Raw genomic sequence first — 13,512 nt, 5'->3', positions numbered from 1 at the left:
GGATGAAAGACCGCTGAAAGGAGTTTAAATCTAATTAATGTGAAGTGCAAGAAGAGCATCCAGGCAATGATTGTAGGCACCGAACCTGGACAACTGAGGTTTAGCAAAGAGATCAGAGCTATGGAATACAAATTTGAGAACTATCTTGGTGATAACCACTTCCTCTCCATTTTCCCTATGGGAAAGTATAGAAAGAAAAGAGCACTATCTCAATTTAGCAACCAGTAGAGTGGTTAATCCTTGGAATATACAGACTTCTGATGACCATCTTCTCTTTTTGGCTTACCTAGTGCAGAATGCTCCACTGGAATCTATAATCCATTAGCCCTACCATTTCTTCATTGATCATTAAGCCACTCACTATTCCACTTCTTTACCCAGGTTAGGTTTCATAGCTTATCACCATAATCACTAACTTATATATTGCCACTTCCCCATTTTCCTGTCCCTCTAAGAAGCTCAGCTGGCAAATTCCCAGTTCTAGTTCAACTCAGCTCTCCATTTATTCTGCACTAGCAATATGAGCAGCTGAACCCTGCCAGAGAAAAATACACATGAACTCAAATTCATGAGCACAAATTTTAAATAGACTTTGTGCCATCCAGTATTCCTACCAGTGTTTCATGCTCTTCATTTTTCAAACCTCCAAAATCCTCTCCTCTTTCCTACTCTTAGCTGTTGACTTTATTTTTCATACCATTGGAAACTCTGAGAATAATGTCAGTTACACATCCAAGTCTTTGAACCTATCTACATATCTTTGTCTGCCTTCCCTCCCTTTATGCTGTATGATCTGTATGTACTTTCTGCTATTTAAGGCTGAACCTGCCACCTTTATACTGGATCCTAACCTTTATCGCCTATTTAATAAGACCCGGCTCCTGTAATCAATATCTCTAGTTATTCATAAATTTCTCCCTCCCTAGATTTCACATCCCTTTCCATCTTTTGCTCTAATTCTGTTACCCTTTATATCAGACCTCCTAAAAGACTTACCTACTGCTTCTACTTTCCCAATTTCCGCATGGCCCACTCTAATCCGGCTTTCATTTCATTTCTGTTACTCCATTAAAACCTCTCCTGTCAGGGAATCTTAAGATGGCCAGACAGTCTTTCGTTTTTTGTTTTTTGTTTTTTTTTAAGATTTAATTTATTTATTTGAGAGAGAGAGAGAGAGAAAGAGAGAATGAGAGGGAATACAAGCAGGGGGAGGGGCAAAGGGAGAAGCAGGCTTCCCTCTGAAAAGGGCCCCCAGGTGGGGCTCAATCCCAGTTCTCTGGGATCATGACCTGAGCCGAAGACAGAAGCTTAACATCTGAGCCACCCAGGTGCCCCTGACTTCATTTTAAATGTGTTAATACACATCCTCATGATGAGCTACCTTACATTTTACAATGAGCCAGGTATGAATTGATTCCATTTCCTCACGTTGTTTTAAAAAGATGCAATTTTAATATTCTGATCTTAACACCATTTACAATTTAGAGTAAACATTTAACGTTCCATAGAAATCAAGACTCAAATTTTAGGCAACCGAAGCTTGTCTGTGAATACAGATCTTCCTTGTAATGGGGTTACATCTCAGTCAACCGATTTTAAGTTGAAACTATGGTAAGGCAAAAATGCATTTAATACACCTAGCTTGCCAAACATAGTTTAGCCTACCCTACCTTAAAAGTGCTTAGAATACTTACGTTGGCCTACAATTGGATAAAGTCATCTAACACAAAGCTTATTTTATAATAAAGTATTGACTATCTTAAGTCATGCACTGAATGCTGTCTGAAAGTAAAAACAGAATGGTTGTATGGGTGCAGAAGGGTTCTAAGTGTTTTGGCGGCTTAAGCTTGTGATGAGGGGGCTGGCTGGGAGCTGTGGCTGACTGCTGCCACCCAGTATCATGAGAGAGTATTGTACCACATATTACCTGTGCAAGAAAAGACCAAAATTCCAAATTCAGGGGTGCCTGGGTGGCTCAGTGGGTTAAAGCCTCTGCTTTCAGCTCAGGTCATGGTCCCAGGGTCCTGGGATGGAGCCCCACATCGGCCTCTCTGCTCAGCAGGGAGCCTGCTTCCTCCTCTCTCTCTGCCTGCCTCTCTGCCTACTTGTTATCTCTGTCAAATAGATAAATAAAATCTTAAAAAAAAAAAATCCAAATTCAAAGAATGGTTTCTACTGAATATGTATCATATCATAAACTTGAAAGATCACAAGTAGAACCATTGTAATTTGGGGACAGCATGTATAGTATTCTAAAATTAAAATAGGATTTAGAGTACAGATATCAACAATAAGGCCCCTTTCCCCTTTGCCCATTCTTTATAGTTCTATGCTGGGAGGTACTTGGGCACCATTCTTAATCTATTCAAACAAAGTCAATTCAAAGAAAAGTATTCTAAGTTCTGTAAAATCTCTTCAGAGTTATTACTAAAGGAATTCAAATATCAAAATTTCATTAATAATCCCATTTTCTTTACTGGAAGGCTAGTGATAGTTATTAGCTGGGAACAACTGGAATCATCTACGTATTCATCAACATATAAGGTAATTTTCTCCTACAATCTAATTAATGTCTTCTGCTATTCCATGTATTCTATTAAGCACAGTGGTTTCTGAAAAAGAATACTGCTATAAATGCAGTGATAGAAATTAAAAAAAAATTTATTTATTCTCTCTGTGACAACAGAGAGAGTGAGCGAGCACATGCACAAGAGCACAAGCAGGGGGAATGGCAGACGGAGGGAGAAGCAGGCTCCCTGCTAAACAAGGAGCCAATGCGGAACTGGATCCCAAGACCCCAGGATCATGACCTGAGCTGAAGGGAGATGCTTAACTAAGTCACCAAGGTGTCCCAACAGTGACAGATCTAACAGTGTACCTTTTCTGTAGTCTTGTACAATTTTCCTAGGTTTTGCAATGAGTACTAATAAGCTATATAAAGTTTCACAGGCATCTTTAGTGAAAACATTAAGCTTATTTACATTTTTGGTGATACCCTTAATCTTTCTTCATTAAAAAATTAGTATTTTTTTGGAGTCAAAGTTTTATCAATAAATTACACTGTGAGAGGGTTTTTTGCAACATCATTGCACAATGATCTCAGAGGTACCGTCACTAAAAATTATTACTAGTTCCACATCTCCAGACTACAATATGTAAGAGATTCAGACTATCTTAATACCTGTAATGCCACATCTCACTACAAAGAGCAAAAGACAAAAGTCCCTTGGTACCTTGATTAGAGAGAGCTTTGCTAACAATAGTATTTGAATTGTCCCTTAGTTTCATAGTCTAGGCCCTGCAGCAATGAAACACTAAGATTTAAATCCACTTTGGTTTTGGAAAGCAAGAGAGTAATTGTGAAAAGGGAGGACTTCATGACAGATTTTTCCCAGGAAAGGGGAAATATGGAAGTAGATGATCTAGAAATTTATTTCCACAAAAGTATCTGTGTCCTGGCATCCTTAGAAAATCTTTTGTGTTTTTAGAAAATCTTCATCTAAGTCTCTTCTCAAACTTTACTTCTTTAATCACCCCATATGACATAGCATCACCACCATTTCCAACCTCACATTTCTCACTGACCCCTTCCTTGGTTCTCTGTATTTTGAAAGCTATCTGAAATTATATACCTCACCTCACCTCCCCAATAGAATATAAGCTTTATAAAATGAAACCACGATCCTGAAAAGATATTTGCACCCCCATGTGCACTGTTAAAACATGGAAACAAATGAAGTGTCCATCCATAGATGAATGGATAAATATATATAAATGGAATATTATTCAGCCATAAAAAAGAAGAAAATCTTGCTATTTGTGACAACACAGATGAACCTTAAGGGCATTATGCTAAGTGAAATAAACCAGAGACAAAAACTATAAAAAAGCTAAACTCACAGAAACAGAATAAACTGGTGATCGTCAGTGGCTAGGGCATGGGGGAAATGGGCAAATATTTGTTAAAGAGTATAAACTTCCACTTACAAGATGAGTAAGTTCTGAAGATCTACTGTACAGAATGCTGACTACAGTTAACAATACTGTATTTTATACTTAAAAATTATTAAGTTAGTTCATCTTCAATGTTTTTACCACACACACACACACACACACACGCACACACATATAATGGTAATTATGTGAGATGATAGATGTGTAATTAACATTTTGTTTGGTAATCACTTCATAATATATAAGTATGTCAAATTGTTACACTGTATACCTTAAACTTATACAATGTTATATGTCAATTATATCTCAATAAAGTGGTAAAGAAATAATGTAAGTTTCAGAAGAAATAATGTAAGATAAAGAAATATGTATAAATAAAATGAATATAAATAAATATAAAAATGAAGAAATAATGTAAGACAAAGAAATATGTATTCATAAAGAAATAATGTAAGTTTCAGGAGATCAAGACTGTGTCTTGCTACTGTTCTCTTAATATCTAAAACACTGCTAAATCAATGAAATAAGTATTCGTCCCTTAATCTGCAAGGATTTATATACAAAGATCTTCATTCTTACTTTGTTTGTGGTTGCAGAAAAGAGGACGAACATAAAAAATCGTAATACATACTTTCAATGAAACATGATGCAGCTGTAAAAAGAAGTAACACGATCTCATCATGCTGAAACAAAAAGATCCAAAGACATACTTCTTCTATTCAATCTATGATGCCATCAGATGTAAGAAGTACCTTTAAATTATTACTACCAAGAAAGGGAATGCCCAAGATGGGAGTCTTAAAGGAGATGCCTGCATAAAGCTGGATATATGACTAATGAGAAGTGAACCCATAACACAGAAAAATACAGCAAGAAAACCTGTAGATCTTAATCCTGAAAAGGAATAGAAAGAAGAAAAAAAGTCTTGAAAATTTAATCCACAAGCCAGCTCATGTGGATTTGCAGTTTGACTGATACCATTAGACTGGTCCAAAAACTCTCAAGCAGAGACTTTACAGTAGCATCACATATGAGTAAACCTGTGTGACTGACAGAAGCAAACATCCTCTCTGGAAGAAGTGGATGTCAATCCAGGACGACGATGATTTTAAGATGATATTGACTATAAGACACATCTCAATTTTAGTAACGTTAAAGTATAAAAAGCTGAGTATCCTAGAATTAATGAAATATAATATCATTAAAATGATAAAGGGAAGGTGCAGAATGCTCCCATCTGTGGGGAGGAAAGGGATGTATGTGTACTTTTTAATGCTTAAATAATTTATGAAAAGATATGCAGTAGTTCTCCCAGTCTTGAGTAACAGGAAATTTTCCTTTTTTATGCTATTTTAATTTTGTACCATGTGCATTTATTACTTTTCCCTTTAAAAAAATATGTGACAAATCAGAAAGAATAAAATATATGTTTCAATGCTTTTCTAATTCTACTATAAATTCCCTTACAGACTCAATCCCCAAGCCATAAGCTTTAAGAATGGAATAAATTAAAAGTGAGTGACTTATTCCTTATGTTTGATCTCAAATTTCATAGGCTTCCTATCACCATTCTCTCAGGGATACAACACTCTGAACAAAATAATCCAGGAATATTTATTTAGCACCCACGCACACATAATTAAGCACCAAAGTCATTTAGAACAGTGAGTTTTCACATTGAAAACAATGTATCTAAGATTTCACTATCTAAAACCAAAAATGAAAATCCACACAAACCAATAAACTATTACAGACCCACATACAAATAATTGTAATCCTCCACAATACTTCCATGAGAATGTGTCCAGAGCCTTCACAAATTTTATTCAGTTACATCCACAGCCCTTCAAATAGTTTCAGGTTGGTAGTGGGTGCAAATGTCTGAGAGAAGCAAACACAGAAGGGACTCAAAAGCATCTCTTAAAGAAATGTTTAATTGTATAAATATTGCATACACATTTAAACAAGCATTTCCTTTAAATGGTCAAGGGCCCAGATGTTTTTAAATGTTGGCAGGGTAAATGGGTTTCACATATTCATTAGACAAATAATTGATTGAATTTCTACTATGTGCCAGGCACTGCGCTAAATGCTATGAACATAAAAATTAATGTGACATGTTCCTGACCTCAGACAGCTCACAATTATAAATCATTACACTAAAATGATATAAGGGTTATAACTGAGGTATGAACAAATGAATGCTGCTATGAGAACATAGCATAACTTATTATGGAAGAAAGAATAGTAGAAAATTTCACAGAGAAGTGACCTTTATGAAATATGCCTTAAATCCAGCATTCCAAACCCAAATCCCTATTGGGATCAGGAAGGTAAATAAAGTAGGGAGTCTGGTCATAGTCAAGACCATGGCAAACTTGAAAAAAGAGTTTATGCATTTCTAAAGGGAGGGGCTGCTACTCAGTCTAGCCAACTGCTGCCTTACAGGACTATAGGCCCAATGTTTTCATAGGTTTCCCATTTTTTAAGAATAGATGGGAATCACATTTTTGTATGAAAATGATTTGGCAACTAATGAAAAAACTTTTCAGGTCAAACAAAATATTGTTAGGGACTAAACCTGGCTTGCCAGTCAAGAGATTATAATCTCTGCTTTAAGGTATAAATCTACTAAGCGAAAAAGAGAAGGCATTCTAGACGTCCTTTATTCAATTCAAATTTCTACACAGTATAAAAGAAAATCAAGTATGCATTACGAGGCAATCCATTTAAAGACATATTACCTTAGGGTCCACTCTTAAGGTTTTGTAATTAAATTTTTGTGTTTGTCTAGAATAAAGAAAAGGGGTTCCTAATCTAACGTTTTCTAGAGAACAACTAATAAAAAACCTTGAAGGTACAAGTAAAAATTAAGGTACAAGGTACAGGTACAAGTAAAAATTAAAGACTGTGAAACCAGAAGTATCGTTTTATGTCAAATTTGAAGTATGTCCTGTATTGTAGAGGATTACCCATGATTTAAATAGCATTAATATCTAAAAAGTAAGCTTAGTAAATCCTATTATAACCTATAATAAAACTAACTAGAAAAATATTTAAAAGTTCTATTCATACAATGTCAGTGCTTATAAAACTATCTATTTTGAGAAAATAATTTCTACCTACCTTTTTTGCTTTGGGACCCTGAAAGTTGGAAAAACAAGAGGATTGATAAATTTTAAAAACTCAGATATTTTTAACAAAAGCACCAATATTATATAAAATGTGAAAAGTAAGAGTATCCGGGTAAAAACCATAGAAAACTCTCTGCATCATCTTTGCAACTTTCATGTAAATCTAAAATGATCTCAAAATAAAGTCTTTTAAAAAAGAATTTAGACAAAACTACAAGCAGGTCTAGAGAAAAAAAAAATAGTTCACCCACTGAAGCATCTTTTTAAAATTATACATTTTTTTAAATCCTACACTCTTTCTTATGACAGTCATTCAGTGATCCATGTGTAATGAAATGACCTACCGCTACGCAGAGCAGCAGTTAGGGAGATACTGGTCTAAAGGGTTCCAACGAACAGTAAGTGACTGACTGAATACAGGCAATGATGTCAAGTTTGAAAGTGTGGAAATGAGCTCATAAATAAATAATCGTTCTGTAAAATTAGACTGCTGATTTTATAGAAAAAAGAATCAGTTAATTTAAAGCAGGCAAAGCTATGATAAAAAGATTCTGTTCAGCAATGAATCTTAAAGCAGATCTATTCTTTGGAAATTAATTTGGAAAGCACAATATTGCAATAAGTATTTACCATTAGCTTTATCATTACATGTGTTTTTCAGTTAACACTACTTGTAATTTCTTGATTAGGCTCATGTGTCCATTAGATATCTGATAAGGAATCTGTAGGAGATCATGTGACTGTAAGATTATACACATTCCACCTCTGAAGACTTTCCCAGGAAAAATTACTGGTTCAAACTACAAGATTATAACTGTATTAAATATAAATGTTGAAAATGACATGAAGCAGATTTTATCTTCTTGAAAGTACATATATTTCATTAATTCATTCAGCAAATATTTATTAACGATTTGCACACAGGATGCTCTGGGACAATGGAGATGATATAAAGAGGAATAGTAGAGACTTCGCTCTCATATAATTTTTAGAGTTGGGTTCTATTTTTATTATCATATTTACTATCAATTAATAGTTAATACACTCCCATCTTGAAAAAAGTACTATAAAACAGAATATGTAAACAGTATTGTTCCTGTTCTCACGTAGTCGTATTTTAAGATAGGCAAATTATTATCTCACTAGTGCTTCTTATGTGAAGTAGGTTTGGGATTAGTATTTATCCTAACCCCTCCTGCAAAACATAAAAAGAGCATCATGTAGTACAGTACAGTTGACCCTTGTACGATGTGGGGGTTGGGGGGGGGTTCCTGACTCCTATGCAGGCAAAAATCCACATATAACTTTTGATTCCCCCCGAAAACTTAACTATTAATAGCCTATTGTTGACTAGATTTACTGATAACATAAACAGTTAATGCACATTTTTGTATATGTATTATATACTGTATTCTTGAAATAAAAAAACTTGAGAAAAGAAATACTAAGAAAAATAAGAAAAAGAATACATTAACAGTACTGTACTGTATTTATCCAAAAAACCTGCCTATAAGTGGATTCCTACAGTTCAAAGTGGACCAGTATTATTCAAGAGTCAACTGTAGTTCTCAAAGTTCAGAGGGCTTATTAAAAAATTGCATATTCCTGTGGCACTTCCCCCCTCCACCACAATTCAGTAGATATTAAGCATTGAACTGTATCCCCGTCCCATCCCCTAGTACCTCCAAATTTTACCTTATTTAAAACTAGAGTTGTTACTGATGTAATTACTTAAATTAAGATGATATAATAATGGAATAGAATTGACCTCTACTCCAATACAACTGGTGTCCTTATAAAAAGGAGAAATTTGGACACAGACATGCACACAGAAAGACCACCACATAAAGAAGGAGGGAATGTTGCCACAAGCCAAGGAACTACCAGAAGCTAGGAAAGAGGTCTGAACAGATCCCTCCCTAGCACCTGCAAAGGGAGTAGAGGCCTGGAAACACCCTCTTGATCTTCCATTTATCAGCCACTAGAATGGCGAAACAGTTAAGTTTCTACCGTTTAAGCCACTTAGTTTACTTTGTTACTTAGCAGCCCTAGGAAACTAATACCGTAGGTTTGTTTGGTGTCCAGGCTGTTCCTAGAATTTGCAACCTAACAAGCATTCCAGATGTAGTAGAAGCAAATGTTCAGGGACATTTTGATAAACATTGCTAGAAGCATGAAATTTATGTTCATGGAAGATAGAGGCTTATTGTTCCCTTAATTTATCAGCAGTTTTTAGGCTTAAAGTCCATTTACTTTCTATTCTTCCTGACATGAACATTCTCCATCAATTCCGGTAAACTCATAGTCATACTTTAAAATACAGTTTGAAAAGCCTTGCTCTTCCCTTTCTGTGCCCTTTCCCACCCCAATTTTATCATTTCCAACTTAATCTTACTCCACCGTAGACATTTCAACTGTTACAGTTAAAAATCTGTATTCGTATTAGTTTAGCCTGTCTCCCATAGCAAGGAGGGGGTGTAATAATCACTTAGATCCTCGACTTCTAGCCTAGTGTCAGACACAAAGAATGCACTCTGTATTTCCCCTTAATGAATTAAATAATTAAATACATTTTCTACTTCCTTTGGTTTTAACCACAAAAGAGGGAAGTCACATTTAAGAAAATGGGAACAGAGGGGTGCCTGGGTGGCTCATGGGTTAAGCCTCTGCCTTCAGCTCAGGTCATGATTCCAGGGTCCTGGGATCAAGCCCCGCATTGGGCTCTCTGCTCAGCAAGGAGCCTGCTTCTCCCTCTCTCTCTCTGCCTCTCTCCTACTTGTGATCTCTGTCAAATAAATAAAATCTTTTAAAAAAAATAAAAGAAAATGGAAACAGACATCATCTCATGGGGCAGGTTGGTCTGTGTTCCAGAAAAAGACAAAAGGGCTGAAGAGTGCATTAAGACAAAAGGGCTGAAAAGTGCATTAAAACAAAACAAGCAGCTTTATTATATTTAAAAAATTCAAGGCAAGCTGAGTAATTTGACTCATAAAACAATTCATATTTCCACAAAAGACCAAATAAAATGACTTTTCAAAGCAGAATAAATTACAACAGCTTTTATTTAACTACCGAGGAGGCACAAAAACACATTTTCGCCAAGCTGCCAATGAAAAAAGCCATTTAATGGAAAGGTCTATCGTTCTTGGAAATTACCAGGTTGAGGCCAATTCTTAAACCTATCAACTGTGCGCGATTAGGACACCATTTGACCGCACTGGCCATCCCCCATTTGCAGAAAGTGGTTTGTGACTCCCTTCTGTCCCTGAGATCCCGGACCGCAAGGCCACGGATCAGAAGGCCGATTTCCCACAGCGGTAAGGGTTTTTTCTTAAACCCACCCGCTCCCCTCTAAAATATGTCAGGCTCCTACACATCATTTTTACACGAGTGAAACGCTGCTGGCTCCTTCACCTGGGGCCCCCACTTGCCCTGCTCACCATTCTGCAGCCAGCACAGCCTCAGTGCTGCTGTGGTCCACCAAATCGGAGCTCAGAGTGTGTGGACGAACGCTCCCGGGTTGTCGGGACGACAAGCCCCGCCCACTTGCGCCTAACGTAGGAGCGCACAGCCTCGCTTTCGGGTCCGCGCAGTCGCGCTGGGGTTCTTCCGTGAGGCGCCCCGCCCCCTCCTCTGACTGGCTGCCTAGCACCAACACCCGCCCCGCGTCGCTGTTGACAGACCCCGGAGTCGAAGCGGTCGGAAGGCTTTACGGCTGCGGAATGCCGAAAAGTGCGTGAGTGCAGCCGCTGGGACGTTTTATTCTGTCTTCCAGATCCGGGGGTCTGGAGGTGATGAAGTACGGTCTGGGCAGGGACCACCGGGTGTGGCGTAGGGTTTCGGAACGTCTTCTGACGTTGACAGTCTGTCTTCCTCCCTAGGAGCGTGTTGGGGCGAATCTTTGTGTGAGGGGTGTGCAGAGGGAAGGGAGACGCCGGTTACGGGATTGGGTGATGTGACTGATACCAGGGTGGGCCGCCTGGGCCACCACAGCGTAGGCCCGCTTGGGGACGGGGCTCAATGGGCAATTTAGAGGAAGGGGCGGTTCCAAGAGGTTTAGTTATTTTGAAATTAATGACCTCTGGATTCTTCTCTCTGCGCGTGGTTCGGTTTACTTTCTGTGCAAGTTAGGTGTGTGCCGTTTTTCCTAAGAGCCGCTCTAAAGAAGGACTGGAAATTACTTGAAATGATTCCTGGATAAAGGATTTCCTGCAGCTGAAGGTCGCTGGGGCCCAGTAAGACTCATTAAGACCAAGGTCACAGGCTAATTGTGCCAGCCGGGTAGCGCAACCTTCAGAATTTGTCTCCTCCCCACGTGAAGAAACGCTGGCAATTTAAACCAGCAGAAAAACTAGAAGAAATTAAGCAATTAAGAAATTAAGCTCCTTCCACATTCTCAGTTCTGTGATTTAATGTTCCTGTTTTAGCTTGACAAAACATCAAATACTTCAAAATCATTGGCACCATTTCTAATCTCTGAATTCTAATTTTATACGGCTCTCTCCCAGCTGTACTGACTAAATGTATTAAATAGTAGTGAGTAAGGATTACAGAGCTAGTCTTGTGATAGAAATCCAGATTGTCAGTTATTACATTCCATCCCCAAATCCTGGGTAGCAAGAAAAAAAAAATCTTAATGTCGACTTCATACAGAGTTCTGAACCCATCTGGTATGGAAGTTTTTTGATTTAGTGTTTCACACTAATAATGTTTATGGTGTAAAACCTCAGCTCAGTTAGGATTGATGGGCATACAGTGGTGTTAATGGGAATCCCAAATTACCTTAAAACAGTAGGCCTCTAGGGGAGAAGACTTGAAGTTCTCACTCTATGACACCTCCCTCTTAGGAAGGAGAAGTGCTAGGGATGTGTGAGAACACACTAGACTGTGCTGTAAAAATACACAGTGAGTTTGGCTCTCCTCTAGTACTTCTCTTGCAAGCTGCCTAGGCGTAAGGATGATTTCCTGTTCTCTCTTTGCCTTCCGACGGGCATAGTATCCAAGCATTCTGAACATAGACATAGCCAGCGCCTTTCAACTCCCTTCTATAATCTGGCTCCTAGGTATGCCTCCATCAAGCCAAATGCCAGTCGGGGGGCAAAAGTCTTTTGCCACCTACCTCTCTGATGACCTATCCTTTGGAGCTGGTGTTGAGTTTTTTATGTGAAGCTTTTTAGGCTTAACTGGTTTGGGGAAACGTGTATCCCCTGTTTGAAGTCAAAATCTACCAGAAACCAATAAACCGTAACATTATACTGCCTTTCTTTGCCCATTTTCCTTCAGCTTTTATTGCCATCTGAACTTCATGAGGAAGACTTGAGTAACAGCAGCTTTGGTCACCAGTAAAATGACAATTCTTAGTTAACCCAGGACTGGAGTTGGTTAAGTCTAAACTCCTCAGCCCATAGTCTTTGGAAAAAAAGCTGTCAGTGGGGATTTTACCTCCTTCCCCTTGCCCACCACACACATTTTCAGAATGATAGAGGGCTCCTCTCAGTCCCTAATAGCTTGGCTCTGTACAAAGAGCAGTAACCCCCATGACTTCATGTAGGATTAAGGAGAAGCCCCAGATCCCTGCTACACTTTTTTTTTTTTTTTTTAAGATTTTATTTATTTGACAGAGATCACAAGTAGGCAAAGAGGCAGGCGGGGGCAGGGGGAGCAGGCCTCCCGCTGAGCAGAGAGCCCGATGTGAGGCTCTGTCCCAGGACCCTAAGATCATGACCTGAGCCAAAGGCAGAGGCTTAACCCACTGAGCCACCCAGGCAGCCCTCCCTGCTGCACTTTTAACTTCACCAGGTGAGTCCAAGGAGACCTTTTTCTCCCAAGGGCTAATAAACTTAAATGCGTGGGGGGCGTCCGGGTGGATAGTCATTAAGCATCTACCTTCTGCTCAGGTCATGATCCCAGGGTCCTGGGATGGAGCCCTGCATTGGGCTCCCTGTTCGGTGGGAAGCCTGCTTCTCCCTCTCCCACTCCCTCTGCTTGTGTTCCCTCTCTCTCTCTATCTCTCTGTCAAATAAATAAATAAAAAAAAAATAAATAAAAACCTTAAATGCCTGAAGGTCAACGTAAAATAAACTGTCTTAATTTCTATACATTAACATATCAAAGATCAGGACAATTTTACCCTAGTCAAACCAGCTACATTTTTTGCTGGGCAAATCCTTTATTATGTATGGTTTGTAAAAACAAGCAATAGCTTAAAAGGACAATTTAAGCTTTTACATATTATAAATTTTGAGTTAAAGCTGTGTTCTTTGCCATAAGATTAAACAGGCTATAATTTGCAATTTGAAAGTATGTCTGCATAGATTTAGAATCATTTTTAAAGCATGTGATTCTTGGGGCGCCTGGGTGGCTCAGTGGGTTAAGCCGCTGCCTTCGGCTCAGGTCATGATCTCAGGGTCCTGGGATCGAGTCC

At 38.3% G+C, this 13,512-nt stretch overlaps 2 protein-coding genes across 12 annotated transcripts in view; one reads left to right on the top strand and one right to left on the bottom strand.

Annotated features, from left to right (window-relative positions):
• Positions 1 to 10,651, bottom strand: part of CASC1 (cancer susceptibility 1) — a 61,437-nt gene extending 50,786 nt beyond the window's left edge. For 2 of the 7 annotated variants that reach the window (XR_004382368.1, XM_032855240.1), the window contains exons 1-2: positions 10,529 to 10,642; positions 7,081 to 7,098 (exon numbers count right to left, since the gene is read on the bottom strand). Coding sequence is in view for 6 of the 7 variants with exons in the window: in XM_032855240.1 (XP_032711131.1) it covers positions 7,081 to 7,098; positions 10,529 to 10,531 (21 nt within the window). In the remaining variant the exon portion in view is untranslated. Of the gene's footprint in view, positions 1 to 7,080; positions 7,099 to 10,528 lie in introns of all 7 variants that reach the window. The other 5 variants (XM_032855238.1, XM_032855236.1, XM_032855241.1 and 2 more) reach the window with 5 other exon arrangements.
• A 56-nt stretch (positions 10,652 to 10,707) lies between these two features.
• Positions 10,708 to 13,512, top strand: part of ETFRF1 (electron transfer flavoprotein regulatory factor 1) — a 6,736-nt gene continuing 3,931 nt past the window's right edge. The window contains exon 1 of one of the 5 annotated variants that reach the window (XM_032855248.1): positions 10,708 to 10,820. The gene's annotated coding sequence lies outside the window, so the exon portion shown is untranslated. Of the gene's footprint in view, positions 10,888 to 11,933; positions 12,152 to 13,512 lie in introns of those variants that run through there. The other 4 variants (XM_032855251.1, XM_032855249.1, XM_032855252.1 and 1 more) reach the window with 4 other exon arrangements.

The sequence above is a fragment of the Lontra canadensis genome, unplaced genomic scaffold (genome assembly GCF_010015895.1).
Source record: "Lontra canadensis isolate GAN:19392208 unplaced genomic scaffold, GSC_riverotter_1.0 scaffold9, whole genome shotgun sequence".
NCBI lineage: Eukaryota > Metazoa > Chordata > Mammalia > Carnivora > Mustelidae > Lontra > Lontra canadensis.
The sequence above is the reverse complement of the archived record's forward strand: the minus strand, read 5'-3'. Positions and strand labels throughout refer to the sequence as shown.